Source organism: Moschus berezovskii, chromosome 4 (genome assembly GCF_049115385.1).
Source record: "Moschus berezovskii isolate FMDL1 chromosome 4, NW_MosBer_1.0, whole genome shotgun sequence".
Taxonomy (NCBI): domain Eukaryota; kingdom Metazoa; phylum Chordata; class Mammalia; order Artiodactyla; family Moschidae; genus Moschus; species Moschus berezovskii.
Window position 1 is genome coordinate 22,511,166 of NC_142463.1, and position 12,869 is coordinate 22,524,034.

The window sequence follows — 12,869 nt, forward strand, 5'->3', positions numbered from 1 at the left end:
GACTGGACCCCACAGGTGATGGACCTAGCCCTGCCCTGTGCAGCCCCAGGCAGCGGAAGGCAGATGGAGATGCAGGTGGAGGATCTGACAAGCCCCATCACCCCAGAAGGTCAAGGCTGGGAGGGAAAGACCAGGGACATGCAGAGAGGCCCCAGCCCAGTGTGCAGCCAGGATGGCCTCGCCAAGAGGTGACACTGTGAAGGCAGCGAGACAGCTTGCGAATGGCTGAGGGCCTCTCCAGAGGTGAGAAGAGGACCTACGAACTACGGGCCCTGCTGCCGTTGTGCCAGCACGCTGCTGTTGTTGTTCAGTCACCTAGTCGCATCCGACTCTTTGCCACCCCATGGACTGCAGCACACCAGGCTTCCCTGTCCCTAACCATCTCCCCAAGTTTGCCAAGTTCATGTCCATTGCATCAGTGATGCCATCCAGCCATCTCATCCTCTGACGCCCTCTTTTCCTTCTGCCCTCAATCTTTCCCAGCATCAGTAGGACCCTGCTAATCCTCAAGACAGCACTACGAAGCAGGCAAGACCATTATCCCATTTTACTTGTGAAAAAACAGAGTCACAAAGAGGGTAAGTGTTAATAACTTGCTCCAGGACACACAGCAGGGACAGGATCTGAACTGGGCACCCCATGGGTGCTCACTAGCAGCTGACAGCTCGGCAGGGAGCCTGCCCCTGTCTGGCTGTCTGCAGAACAGGAATCCTCCTCCCTGCAGATCACTGCCCGCTCTCCAGTCCTTACCCCCTCTCCCTGATGGGCTGCCCATGCCCCAGATCAGCCAGGAGTCCCTGGGCCATCTTGGCTGTGTTCTCACGTGCTGGGCATGAGACCCCAACCCCTGGCCACATCACTGTGGTGAGCCCTGTAACCATCACTGCTGCAGCCCAGCCTCATCTCTGTCCCAGTCAGACCCTCTCAACCACCCTGGCTTAGCCTCGATGCGGGGTGGGGGATGGGCAGAGGAGCCCAGGGATTACAAGCACATCCTTGCCTGTACGTGGATCGGGACCTCTGAGCAGTGTCTGTGTGTACTCGGCAGTGAAGGGGCTTGTCACTCTCCATCCTGACCCTCCGTCTCTGCTCTACTCCCAGTCATGCTGTGGCAGGAACACACCACATCTCACTCTGGACTCTATAGCTGTGACCTGTGTGTTCCTCAGTCTTTAGAAATTCCCAGAGACCTAATCAGGAGAGGAGGGTGCAAATGCCTGTCACGCACCACGGATGGCAGGAAGGTGCTTCTGGACAGAGCCTCCGTGGGTGGCACAAGGTGGGGCAGACAGCTTTGAATGCTCCCTATGACCCCCCCAGGTCTGGCCTCGCCTGCCTCCCACCCCGTGCCAGCCTTCGGAGCACCTGAGACCTCTCACATGATTTGGTGTGGGCTGACCTCCCCTTCCCGGGCTCTCTCAGGAACACTGCCCTCCCCAGTCACATCTAATGTCACTGCCATTCTCTGACTCACCTTTGAAGACCTGATTCAGTGTCCCCTCACCTGAAGACCTCTTTGATCTGTCCTCCAAGCCCCAAGACCCCTGGAAGAGTGGACGCTCCTATGAAGCCTTTCATATTTCTCCCTAGTCACACTGCCACTGGCACCTATTTCTGCACATGAGACTTGAGTGGGTTTTGCACAGGAGGCATCATGTACAAAACAATGCCTGGTGCACTGGGACTGCTGGACGGCACTGGCTGCTGTTAGCGTGATTATTCGTTTGTGTCTTCAGCTCCGTCACTAATAGTGTCCTCCACGTATGGAGCACTTCCTGTATGCTGGCAGACCCTGTGCTCAATGCTATCCATGTGTCATCTCGTTATTCCCATTTCCAAGATGGGGAAACTGAGCCTGAAGATGTGCAATGGATTGTCTGCCTCCCCAGCCTCAGGAAAAGGGCTGAGGTGCCATCCCTAACTGCGGAGATGGAGAGCCCGGGAGTGAAGCGTGGTGCTTCCTGTCGAGACCTCACACACCTGCGGATGGAGGACGCCCCCTGTGGTCTCAGCGCTGGGAGGGGATCTTGCTTATTATACCCAGCGGGGCCACTACCACAGCCCCTTCCCTCCCTTTCTTTTCTAGGGAAAAGTCCCTCCCAGCTGCTGCCCTATCTTTTCAGCTCAAGCAGCCAGGAAGGCTGGCCTCAGAAGGGAGGCTGAGCTGCCACCTGGGATGCCCAGAAGGGGAACCAAAGCTGGCTGCAGCCAGCCCCCCTGTAAGAAGGAAGACAAGTAGAGATCTTGAAAACTATGTCTCACCAGGTGCCCAAAGGCATTTACTTTCACACTTTGAAAACCAAAGATGCAAGCTCCCCCTTGGAGCCTGAGTAGTGATTTTATATGGTTGGAAGGAGTCCCAGGGAAATGGAGTGAGGTTGCTGGGGTGGGGGGGGGGGGAATGTGTTGCGGGGACAGAAATCCTCTCCAGATGCCCCCCCTCTTGGGCCCCCTCTAGAAAACCCAGGCCCCAGTCCAGATCCCAGCCCTGCCCCAGGCCCATGCTGGGGAAAATCGTCTCATGGCAAAGCGGCCTCGAAGCCAAACCAAACACCCCGAGTGTTCCCAGGCTCTGCAGATGGCTGGCTCCAAGGGCCGGGTGTGCTCGGAGCTGACAGGGACCCTGGTGTGGGCAAGGGCCCTCTGCCTGGGTGAAGGCAAGAGCCCAAGGTCCCTGTTCCCTGCATGACTTTGGGCAAGTCCTGCCCTCGAGGCCTCAGTATCCCTGTGTACAATGAAGGAGCAGAAACAGACCCTTGACTTTAAAGTGTTTTCGAGCAGAAGAAGCCAGAAGTGGGATCGCAGGCAGAAGCCCAAGGTATAATGCACAGGAACGCAGGGCTGGTGGCTGAGATGTGGCAGCTGGCTTCCCTGATGCCCCACTGTGGGGCTTCCTGGAGTAGGGCCCCCATCCTGGCACTAGAGGGTCGGTCCCTAAGAACCACCCAGGACTAGGTCTGGGGAGTCTTGGGGCTGTGGCTTTCTTGCAGTACAAGCAGGTGGGTTCCTCAGAGGGCTCCAAGGAGACAAATGGAGATGAACCTGGAGGCATGAGGGCCTGGCTGATGGGTGGCCCTGCTGGCTTGGCATGGCTCTCGCGATGTGATCAGGCTGGAACCATCTGGGCAGACCAGGCAGATGCAGGCAGAGATCTAAAGTGACCGGTATGCCCACAGCTCCCTGTCCTGATATCTAAGGCCCACGCCAGCCTCCAGGCCATTGGCCACATGGTCTTCTCTGTCAGGACTGCCTTCACCTTCCTCTCAGCTTCCCTGGGTCACTTCACCTCTCAGGGTCCCCGACCTTCCTCCCCTCACTGACTGGATTCCCTGCCAGGCACAGGCAGGCTGGCTGTGGTTCCAGGGCTCTTTCAGCTGCACCATAGCTGGGAGCTGCCCCTGCCCAGCCCTGATCCAAGGCTCTTCTTGCTCTAGTCCCCACCAGCACTGGACGTGGGCTGGGCACCCTGCATGTGGCCATCACGTTCTTGTTTAACTGTGTACTGCTCACCCAGGGGCTCATTTAAACCTGAGGTGCATTGAGGGCCCAGGAGCTGTTTCCCACTGGGGGACGGGGCGAGTGGCACCCTAGACCCGACTCTGAGAGTCAGCCACCAACCGGGGGACAGCTGTTCCTGAGTGTCACCAGCGGCCTGATGCCAGCTCACCACTTTACAAACACCACCTTTGTACTCTAAGCCTCAGAGCAAGGACGAGGAGGAGCTGGGGATGCTGCCCAAATTCATCTGTGCTCCCATCCACTGAATGATCTTGTTCTCTGATCAGATGGGGTCCTGGCATCATGAAGAGATGCTGAGTACCCTGTCTAGTCCCGGGAGACAGTCTGGCTGTGCTGCGAGAAAACTGAGCTGGAAAACCTCAGGGCAGGCCAGCAGGCCAGCAGGAAGTGTGCAGAGCCCTCCCAGGGGCCCAGGGCGAGAGAACACAGTTCTCTCCTCCTCTGCGACGCCCTGGGCCATCTGCTCAAACCTCGGGGAGAAACTGAGGCCCAGCAGGCCAATGACCCCCTGCTCATGTGTGTCCTGCACCCTGACTCCTGTGTGGTGGCACCCGCAGGGCTCTGCGTCCACCACATACAGATGCCCACCTCTGCGCTTGGCTTCCAGCTGTGCCCAGAGTTTGGGAAACTCTCTCTCCTCTGCACCTGCTCCCTCATGACTGTCCCAGCACCCTGCTCCCTCATTTACCCAACTCCCTTCCCACTCCCCCAATGCCCGAGCACACACACACACCCCAGCGGCCCAGCAGTGGACTGGGGGACAGCAGAGCTGGTGTGACCTACAGAGGACAGCCAAGGCATTAATTGTGCAAAAGGAGAGACTGACCCAGATCTGACCGATCGGGGCAGTGGCCTGCGCAGAGCCTGCGTGGGAATCGACTCCGCCCTGACCTGCCCCCCTGCTGGGCATGCCACGGCCCTGCTGCCCCCCATCCGGCTGACAGACGCGGGGGTTCCCTGACAGCGCTCCACATGGCTGCTCAACCATCTGCGGACATATGCCCCACCCCGTCCTCAGGCCCCCATAAATCATCCTGCCACGAGCTGCTGCTTCTCTAAACTTCCTCCATCGTGTTTACATCTGGGGTAATGAGGGGCGAGGGGAGGCCAGCCTGCTCCAGGTGGTGTCCTGGTCGGGCTCTTCAGCCCCCTCCCCACCCTCTCCCTGCTTCTCTGACTCGTGTGTGCAGTCAACAAACGCTCCGCGAGGCGTCTGGTGACCTGGAAAAGTCCAACCCAGCTCTGATCCCCAGGGCCTCCCAGCCTAGACGAAGTGCGGAACTTCTGTCTGTGTGAGAGCATGCCAGGACAGGGGCACCCATGAGGCACCCATGGTCGGTGCGGGCACGGTGAGGTGGGGGGCTGTAGGAGCCGGGGGAGGGAGAAGCAGAGGGATCACCATGTGGGGAGGAAGGGGAGGAGGAGGGAGACACTTGCCAGGCAAGGACATCAGGGGCGTCTGCACGGTGCTGGACTGTGACTCTCAGCATCTGACAGACCTGCCTGCAGCTTCTGACTCCCTACCTGACTTGAATCCTGAATATCCATTGGAAGGACTGAAGCCAAAACTCCAATACTTTGGCCACTTGATGCGAAGAGCCGACTTCATTAGAAAAGACCCTGATGCTGGGAAAGATTGAAGGCAGGAGAAGGGGACGACAGAGGACGAGATGGTTGGATGGCATCACCGACCCAATGGACATGAGTTTGAGCAAGCTCAGGGAGATGGTGAAGCAGAGGTGTGCTGCAGTCCATGAGATCACAAAGAGTCGGACATGACTGACCCACTTAACAACAGCAGCAACAACCTGATTTGACACACGGTCTTGGGCAAGTTACCTGACCTCACTGAGTCTCAGTTTCCTCCTTAGTCAAGCGAAGCTGACTTCCGGGACTCTTGACAGGACTGGGGGTCGTGATGGATGTAAGCAGCTAGCACAGCAGGAGCTCAGCAAATGTCCACTCACACTCATCCCCCCTCAGAGAGAGAAGCAAGGATGAAGGTGGGGGTGGGCCACGCACAGTCCGCTGGGGGCCGTCACACAGCTCAGCCAGGACAGGGCCCCAGGGGGCCCACAGGAGGAGGGCAAAAGCTCTGCATCCAAGTGTTTCCGGTGAGGGGTGGGGCGGCGAGGGAGAGCACGGAGAATCTCAGACTGAGGAGGGCGCTGTGCCGGGGCGTGACCGGGGGCTGGAGACCTGGGAGGACCTCGCTTCAGGATCATGGGTGGAAGATGAGATCAGCGAGAGGGAATGGAGAGCAGAGGATGGAGCCAGTGGGGTTGACAACTGTTTTGTGCTCAGTCGTGTCTGACTGTGCGACCCCATGGACTGTGGCCTGCCAGGCTCCTCTATCCGTGGAATATCTCCAGGCAAGGCTGGAGTGGGTTGCCATGCCCTCCTCCAGGGGATCTTCCCGACCCAGGGATCGAACCTGGGTCTCCTGCATTGCAGGCAGAGGGGGAAGCAAATTGAGGAAACCCTGAATGGAATGAACGCTCCAAAGAAAAGAGTACTGTCAGAAGGGCTGCAAGGGACTCCAGGTCCCCTCCAGAGAGAGCTTCTGTGCTGCCTCTTGGAGAACGGGAAACTTGGAAACTCTACGAAGATGGGTGGGATGAGACCTGGGAGTGATGGGAGCTGGGCCCTTGCATCCAGGTCCTCGGGGACCTCAGGGCTGGCTTCCCTGGGATGCAGAGAAACTTGCAACCAACAGGTTGCCGGTTGGTGGAACTCTCCTTCTCTAATCCAACCAGATGGAAGAAAGTTCTCTAACCACAGTTTATCTATTGGGACTGAGAAGGGGTCCCTCTAGTCAAAGAAAAGCTGTTTTCTTCTCCTGAAACCAGGCTCTGTATTCCACAGAGACATTTTGTGAAAAGGAAACCGTTTGGAGTCATTTGCTGAAATTTACCTTTCAGATGTGGTTAGGAGCTGGGGGTCTGTGGCTGGCGTTGACAGCCCAGCCTCCCTGCTGTCACCCCAAGGGCCAGACCCACTGCTGGCCATGTCTGGTCACCTGGCAGGTTGATCGGGGCCCGGGGTGAATGGCCTGACTGGGGGGTTTCATGGGCTGCCAGCCTCTCCCTGGTGGCCTGCGAGTCCTCTCCAGGGCTGAGGAGCAGCTCTTGGTAACGCTGTGCTCTTGTTCTTGGTTTGAAGGAGGCAAACCATGCCGGGCACAGGAGCCAAATGTGTCGAGACCAATAGAGCTACAGCAGTGACCCCGCCTTGGGCAGGATGGGTCTGTGGGACCCCTGAAGAAGCGTATTTCCCAGTAACCCAAGGCAGGCGCTCTGAAGCCAATGTAGGCCCAAAGAGCAATGGACTCGACTCTTAAACTGGCTGGAAGGCTCTTTAAGACATTGCACAGGCTGCACATTAAGGCTGTGGACTGGACTATGTCAGCTTTTTGTCTATGACTCAGAGACCTGGCTGAGCGAGGATCTTGAAGGGAATTCCTGTGCAACCCTGGACAAGCCCCCATCCCAGGCCTTGGTTCACCATCGGTAAACTCAGAGTTGGATCCACATTTCCCAAAGCTGCTCAGAAGACTCTAGCGCACGCTCAACAAGCAGCTTTCCTGGTCCCAGTGCAGCATGTCCCCATATATCACGGGCACAATGGGGCCTGGGATATCATTTAACAAGTACCCAAGGAGACTCTATCTAGGGATGTGGAGGAAAACCCCAGATAGTGATCTTTAGGGTCCAGGGGAGACTCTGAGTCTCCAAGGGCCAGGTGCTGGGCACAACGTCCAGGGCTGGGCTACTGCAGTGGGCAGGACTCTGCCTTCCCCAACAGTCACTCCCTGGGACATCCTGGCTGCTCTGGTGACACTGTTCACCAGATGTGGCGACTTCTGCCCCAAAGTGGAATCTAGGGAGACCACTCAGTGCTGGGCCTGCTGGTGGAGGTTGGAAGGCAGCGTCTTGGTTACAGCAGGAGCTGTGAGCACAGACTGGCCAAGGGAGTGGTGCAGGGAGACACGGGCAGAGGACAGAGAAGAATCAATACAGGAGGACGATTGCAGCACCCGCCAATCCTGAACAAGGTTATCACAAATCCCTCAGCCCCTCCTCAGAAGGAGCCCACGGCCATCACCTGCCATCTCTCTGACCCGCTGCAGAGGTGTTGGCTGCTCAGACCATCCAGGTCTAGGGAGCTCTCAGCCTTCTGATGTAACCAGCCTGTTCCATTTTCTCCTACTTTCATCTTCTGGCCCATGGGACAAATGGGGCCTGCTGTACACCCCAGGTGCCTCCAGGAAAGCTAAGGACAAAGCAGAATTTTGTCCACTGCACCTGAAGGGAGCTTCTATTCACTCACCTGTAACTGTGGGAAACTGAAAAGTCAGGTGTGAGCATGCTCCACAAACCCTGCAGGATGAACAGAGGACAAGCCTATTCCAATCGAGCACCCACCTGCCACGCTTCCTTAGAGCCGGACTTGTGGATAACAGAGCGCATCCGACCCTGGGTGGGTCTGAGGTAGGCTGGCCAGAGAGAGGCCCAGCCCCTGGCAGACCTGCCCTCACAGCTCACCTGTCCTCGATGCGCACCCAGAGGTCATTGAACTGCCGCGGCCGCTGGTGTTTGTTCTGCCTCTTGTGCCACTTCTTCTGCCGCCCAAACTCTTCCAGCTGGCTGAGGCTGTCGGGGAGCAGCAGGTGTGGGGACAGCGCTGGGTCCTCCTCCTCTGGTGGGGCGGTGGGGGGCACCGAGGGGGCCGCAGGCATGGCAGCAGCTGGGGTCACTGAGGCGGGGCTCGCTGAGGTCCCCTCGGGTGGAGGTGCAGGGCTCCCGGCGATAGGGCTGGAAAGGGGCAACGGCAGGTGAGGCATGCCCAGGAAAACTACTGCCTGGTGTTAAGAGAGAGAGCTCTGATTCCTTCTTTCATTTACTGACTCAGTGAGTGAAAGTGAAAATCGCTCAGTCATGTCCGACTCTTTGTGACCTCATGGACTATACAGTCCATGGAATTCTCCAGGCCAGAATCCTGGAGTGGGTAGCATTTTCCTTCTCCAGGGGATCTTCCCAACCCAGGGATTGAACCCAGGTCTCCCGCATTTCAGGAAGATTCTTCACCAGCTGAGCCACAAGGGAAGCCCAATATTGATTCAATACATATTTATTAAGCATCTACCCTGCACCAGGAACTTTCTAGGCAATGAGTGTCAGCAGTGATGAAAATAGGCAAAGGCCCTGCCTTCTTAGCGCTAATATTCCAAAGCAGGAGGCAGAGGAAACGTGCATGATGTCAGACAGTGATAATTGCTGAGGAGAAAAATAAAGCAGAGTCATGAGGGACAGCGTGGGCCATGGGGATGGGGCTGCCAGGGAGGACAATTTGGTCCCTGTTGGTGACATTTGAGCCCAGACTAGTAGGAATGAGCCCTGAGTGGGTATCTGGTTCCATATCTGATCTTGGTCCAGGTCTTGTTCAGTCAACAAGCTCTGGCTGAGGGGCTTGAGGCGAGTTACCTAACTGCAATGTGCTGCACCTCAGTCTGCTGCTCTGAAAAATGGGGATATTACAGTTAGTGCCTCATAGCTGCATCACGATGATTTTATGAGTTAACAAGGCAAAGCACTCAGAAATGGTGCCTGGCAAATAGCAGCTGAAACATTCTAGTAATTAATATCCTTAAATATGAGATATTAACATTGTTGCTGTGTCATTTGTCTAACAGTGTCTCCTGAGCACCTTTTCAGGGGAGGCAGGACAGCTTGGAGCAGGTTAGAGCTCAAGCTGTCCTGGGCTCTAACATGGGTTCACTCCCCAGCTCTGCACCTTCCAGGCTGTGTGGCTAAGGGCAGGGACACAAGCGTCCAAGCAGCTGCTGGCTATAAGCGGAAGTTAGTACTACTTACTTCATAGGGTTGTCATGAGGATGAGAGAGATGAGGTCTTAACATGGTGCCTGGCACAGATCTGGCCTCTCTTTAATGTCGCCTACAGGCGAATGGAGCCGGCTGCAGCAGGCACTGACATGCAATTAAGCGTGTGGTGTGGAACCCATATTCTGTACAGTGGCGCACAGACAACCTTCAGCCTGGAAACCCTCTACTCCTCTCCCTTTTATTCTTTCCTCCTTGTGGTCTACATGGAACTCCTGCTGGGGACATCTGACCGTGGGGAATGTTGGGCATGGTCCCAAGAATTGTAAAGGCGAGGTGGTGCCCAAGGGAGTCTGTCCCCCGACTCCATTACCGCGTGCATGAAGGGGATGAGGGAGTGCTCTCTCCTTGAAGGACAGAAGGCCATCAGCTCAGCCTGTCCTTCCCCAGCCCCCACGGCAACCCCAGATTCCCAGGGTCCAGGAGATGCCGCAGCTGCTGGGGAGATAATTCAAAACAGGCAGACAAAAAGATGGATCCAGGAGGCACCTGTGGTCGATGATGGCTTTTATTGTTGGGGCCTCCTCGGCATCCCCGCCCCTCACCCCATCTGCGGGACTTCAGTGGAGACTCGGCTGAGAGCAGGCCAGGGTCCATGGGGGCAACCCCCCCACTACTGCCTGGGCTCTGAGACGAAGAGGAGCCGAGGCAGCATTGCTCAGCTGCCTGCACCCCCTGCCCTGTTGGGACAGACACAATGAGCTTTGAGGTGAAGGTCCTTGGGGACTGTGGGGAGGGGGAGCTTGAGGAGGGCCTTGTCCCTGAGGCTACCTTGGGTCCCTTACCCTTCAAGCACACGCCTACCCTTGACCCGGTACAGACTGATTTGTGCTGGGCTCAAATAGTCAGGAAGAGCAATCTGGTCAGGCTGACTCAGAAGACAGAAGAGGGAGGAGTCCAAGGTTTGTAAGTTCCTCCAGAAGTACCATGGAGACAGGAGGGCATCGGCCTGGAGCTGGGAGACCAGATGTTCCAGGCTCCAGGCCCATCTTTGCAGAGTGAAGAGCAAGGCTACAGTCATTTCCAAGCACCTCCCACCCCTGAGCCTCACCCCCAGCCCTTGAGGGAGTACAGGTTGAGGTGAAGACCTCAGGAAGGCCCTAGAGCCAGACTCCCACTGAAAGGAGCTCTGTGTCCTTCTGCAAGCAGCTTCACCTCTTGGCCTCAGGTGCCTCAATTTTAAGGTGGGGATACTCATCGTTCCTGCCTCACGGGGTTGCCTTAGGATTTGATAAGCTAAAAGCACTTAGAACCCAGTACACAGTGAGTAGTCAATAAACATTGCTGCTGCTGCTGCTAAGTCACTTCAGTCGTGTCCGACTCTGTGTGATCCCACAGACGGAAGCCCACCAGGCTCCCCCATCCCTGGGATTCTCCAGGCAAGAACACTGGAGTGGGTTGCCATTTCCTTCTCCAATGTGTGAAAGGGAAAAGTGAAAGTGAAGTCGCTCAGTCGTGTCTGACCCTTAGCGACCCCACGGACTGCAGCCTACCAGGCTCCTCCATCCATGGGATTTTCTAGGCAAGAGTACTGGAGTGGCTTGCCATTAGCAATGATTATTCAGGGCTTCCCAGGTGGCACTAATGGTAAAGAGCTGACCTGCCAATGCAGGAGGCATAAGAGATGCGGGTTTGATCCCTGGGTCGGGAAGCTCCCCTGGAGAAGGGCATGGCAACCCACTCCAGTACTGTTGCCTGGAGAATCCCCTGGACAGAGGAGCCTGGTTACAGTCCACTGGGTCTCAGAGAATCGGACACAACTGAAGCAACTTAGCGCACACACCCGTGATTATTCAAGCTTTTTTTGGACTCTGGGTTCATCACAGACAAGGGCCTAAATCGCTCTGGCCATCGCTGTGAGGATGGCTCCTGCTCAGGTTGGCCTGGTTTGGGATTCTGTCATTATCTTCCAGGGCCACCCAGCATGCGCTGACGCTTCTCCGTGCCCAGCCTGGTGCTGGCACTGTGGACCACAGGTAAACCCAGCTGGCCTCTTCCCTTAGTTGGCTTCCAGCTTACAGGGAGACAGGAAACCCCACAGGAAGAGAGGATGGTCTCTATCTGGCTCTTTGGGCTGAGTGAGTGTGCCCTGGCAGGAAAGTCAGGGGTGAGAGACCCGGCCAAGAGACAGCAACAAGCAGGTATAGTCAGAGGAGGTGATGAAGACAAGGTTTGGGTGGGGCTGAGACTCAGGGAAGAGGCCTGGCCACTGCCTGTTGTCACTACAGCCCCATCTCGATTCAAGGCCTGGGCATCCACCAGGTCTTCTAGGCAGCAACCCAGAAGTCCGACAGAGTCCCTGCACCCCGCCGATCACCAGTCTCTAAATCTTGAACATCTCTCAAGACGTAGTGCTCCGCCTATTCCCACCTCCACTCTTCCCTGCCGTCCTGACCTCCTGCCGTGATTACACACAAGCCTCCTTCCTGGTCTCCCCACCTCCAGCCTAGCCCCCACTCTTGGGTGCCTGGTGAAGGCCGATCCCTAGGAGGCTAGGGGCTGGGCCGGTCCCGAGGCTTGTCATGACTCTGTCCTGCAGGCCTGAACAGGAAAGCAGGGTAAAACCCTCTGTGCAGCACGTGGTCAGGCATGGCCTGTGGACCAGCAGCAGTGGCCAGCCAATTCCCTGCCCCCAGAGGCCCTGGCTGCTTACCTATGGATGGTCTGCCCCGCGGGCGTGTGCTCCACCTCCAGCCCTGCCTGCCGAAGGACATCGATGACTGTGTTGTTCCCCAGAAAGTGACCTGGAACACAAGAGACGAAGTGGGCTCAGCCACCTACCAGGTCACCGGTGATTGGAGAGAGCCCCAGACTGACGGGCTAGCCAAAGTCAAGGGCCAGGCTCCCTGAAAGGCAGTGTGGTGTAGCTGGAAGATGGGCCAGTGCCACCCTGCCAGGATCCGAACCCCGGCTCTGTTGCTCATCCATTGTACCACCCTGTGCCTCAGTTTTCCCATCTGTAAAGTGGTAACGATTATACTAGCAGCCTCGAGGGTTGTTGTAAGGACTCCAGGAACACTGGCTGGCATGCAATAAAGGCTCACCGTGTTTCCTGTTGCATCACTGTCCCCCACACCATTGAGCTGACCCCAGCTGTGGACTGTCCAGGCAGGGACAACTTCCAGGAGTCACACAAGGACCAGCTCTGAGAAAACCTCCTCCAATAGGCCTCAAGGTCCAACAGGTTTACGGCTCATCTTTGTCAGTTTCACCAGCAACTCAAGGCTCCCTCCCTAGCAGGGAAATGGAGGTGGGGTTCTGTGTGTGCATGTCTCCTCACTAGACTCCAAGAGGCAGGGACCACATGGCCACTGCCTCACACATGCTCAGTATGTGTTGTCTGGATCTAAGACTTTGAAGATTCATTTGTTCACCATCTACCCAATATTTATGGACCACACACTATGACCCAGGCCCTGGGGTGGTCCCTGAAGACTCACTGAGGTGTAAG

General features: G+C 56.7%; 1 protein-coding gene across 1 annotated transcript in view; it reads right to left on the reverse strand.

The window, feature by feature from the left end:
- The window catches only part of TRABD2B (TraB domain containing 2B), a 221,553-nt gene that overhangs the window by 6,247 nt on the left and 202,437 nt on the right, over positions 1 to 12,869 (reverse strand). Inside the window, exons 5-6 of the mRNA XM_055402309.2 lie at positions 12,072 to 12,162; positions 8,064 to 8,333 (exon numbers count right to left, since the gene is read on the reverse strand). Of these exons, the coding sequence (XP_055258284.2) occupies positions 8,064 to 8,333; positions 12,072 to 12,162 (361 nt within the window). The remainder of the gene's footprint in view (positions 1 to 8,063; positions 8,334 to 12,071; positions 12,163 to 12,869) is intronic.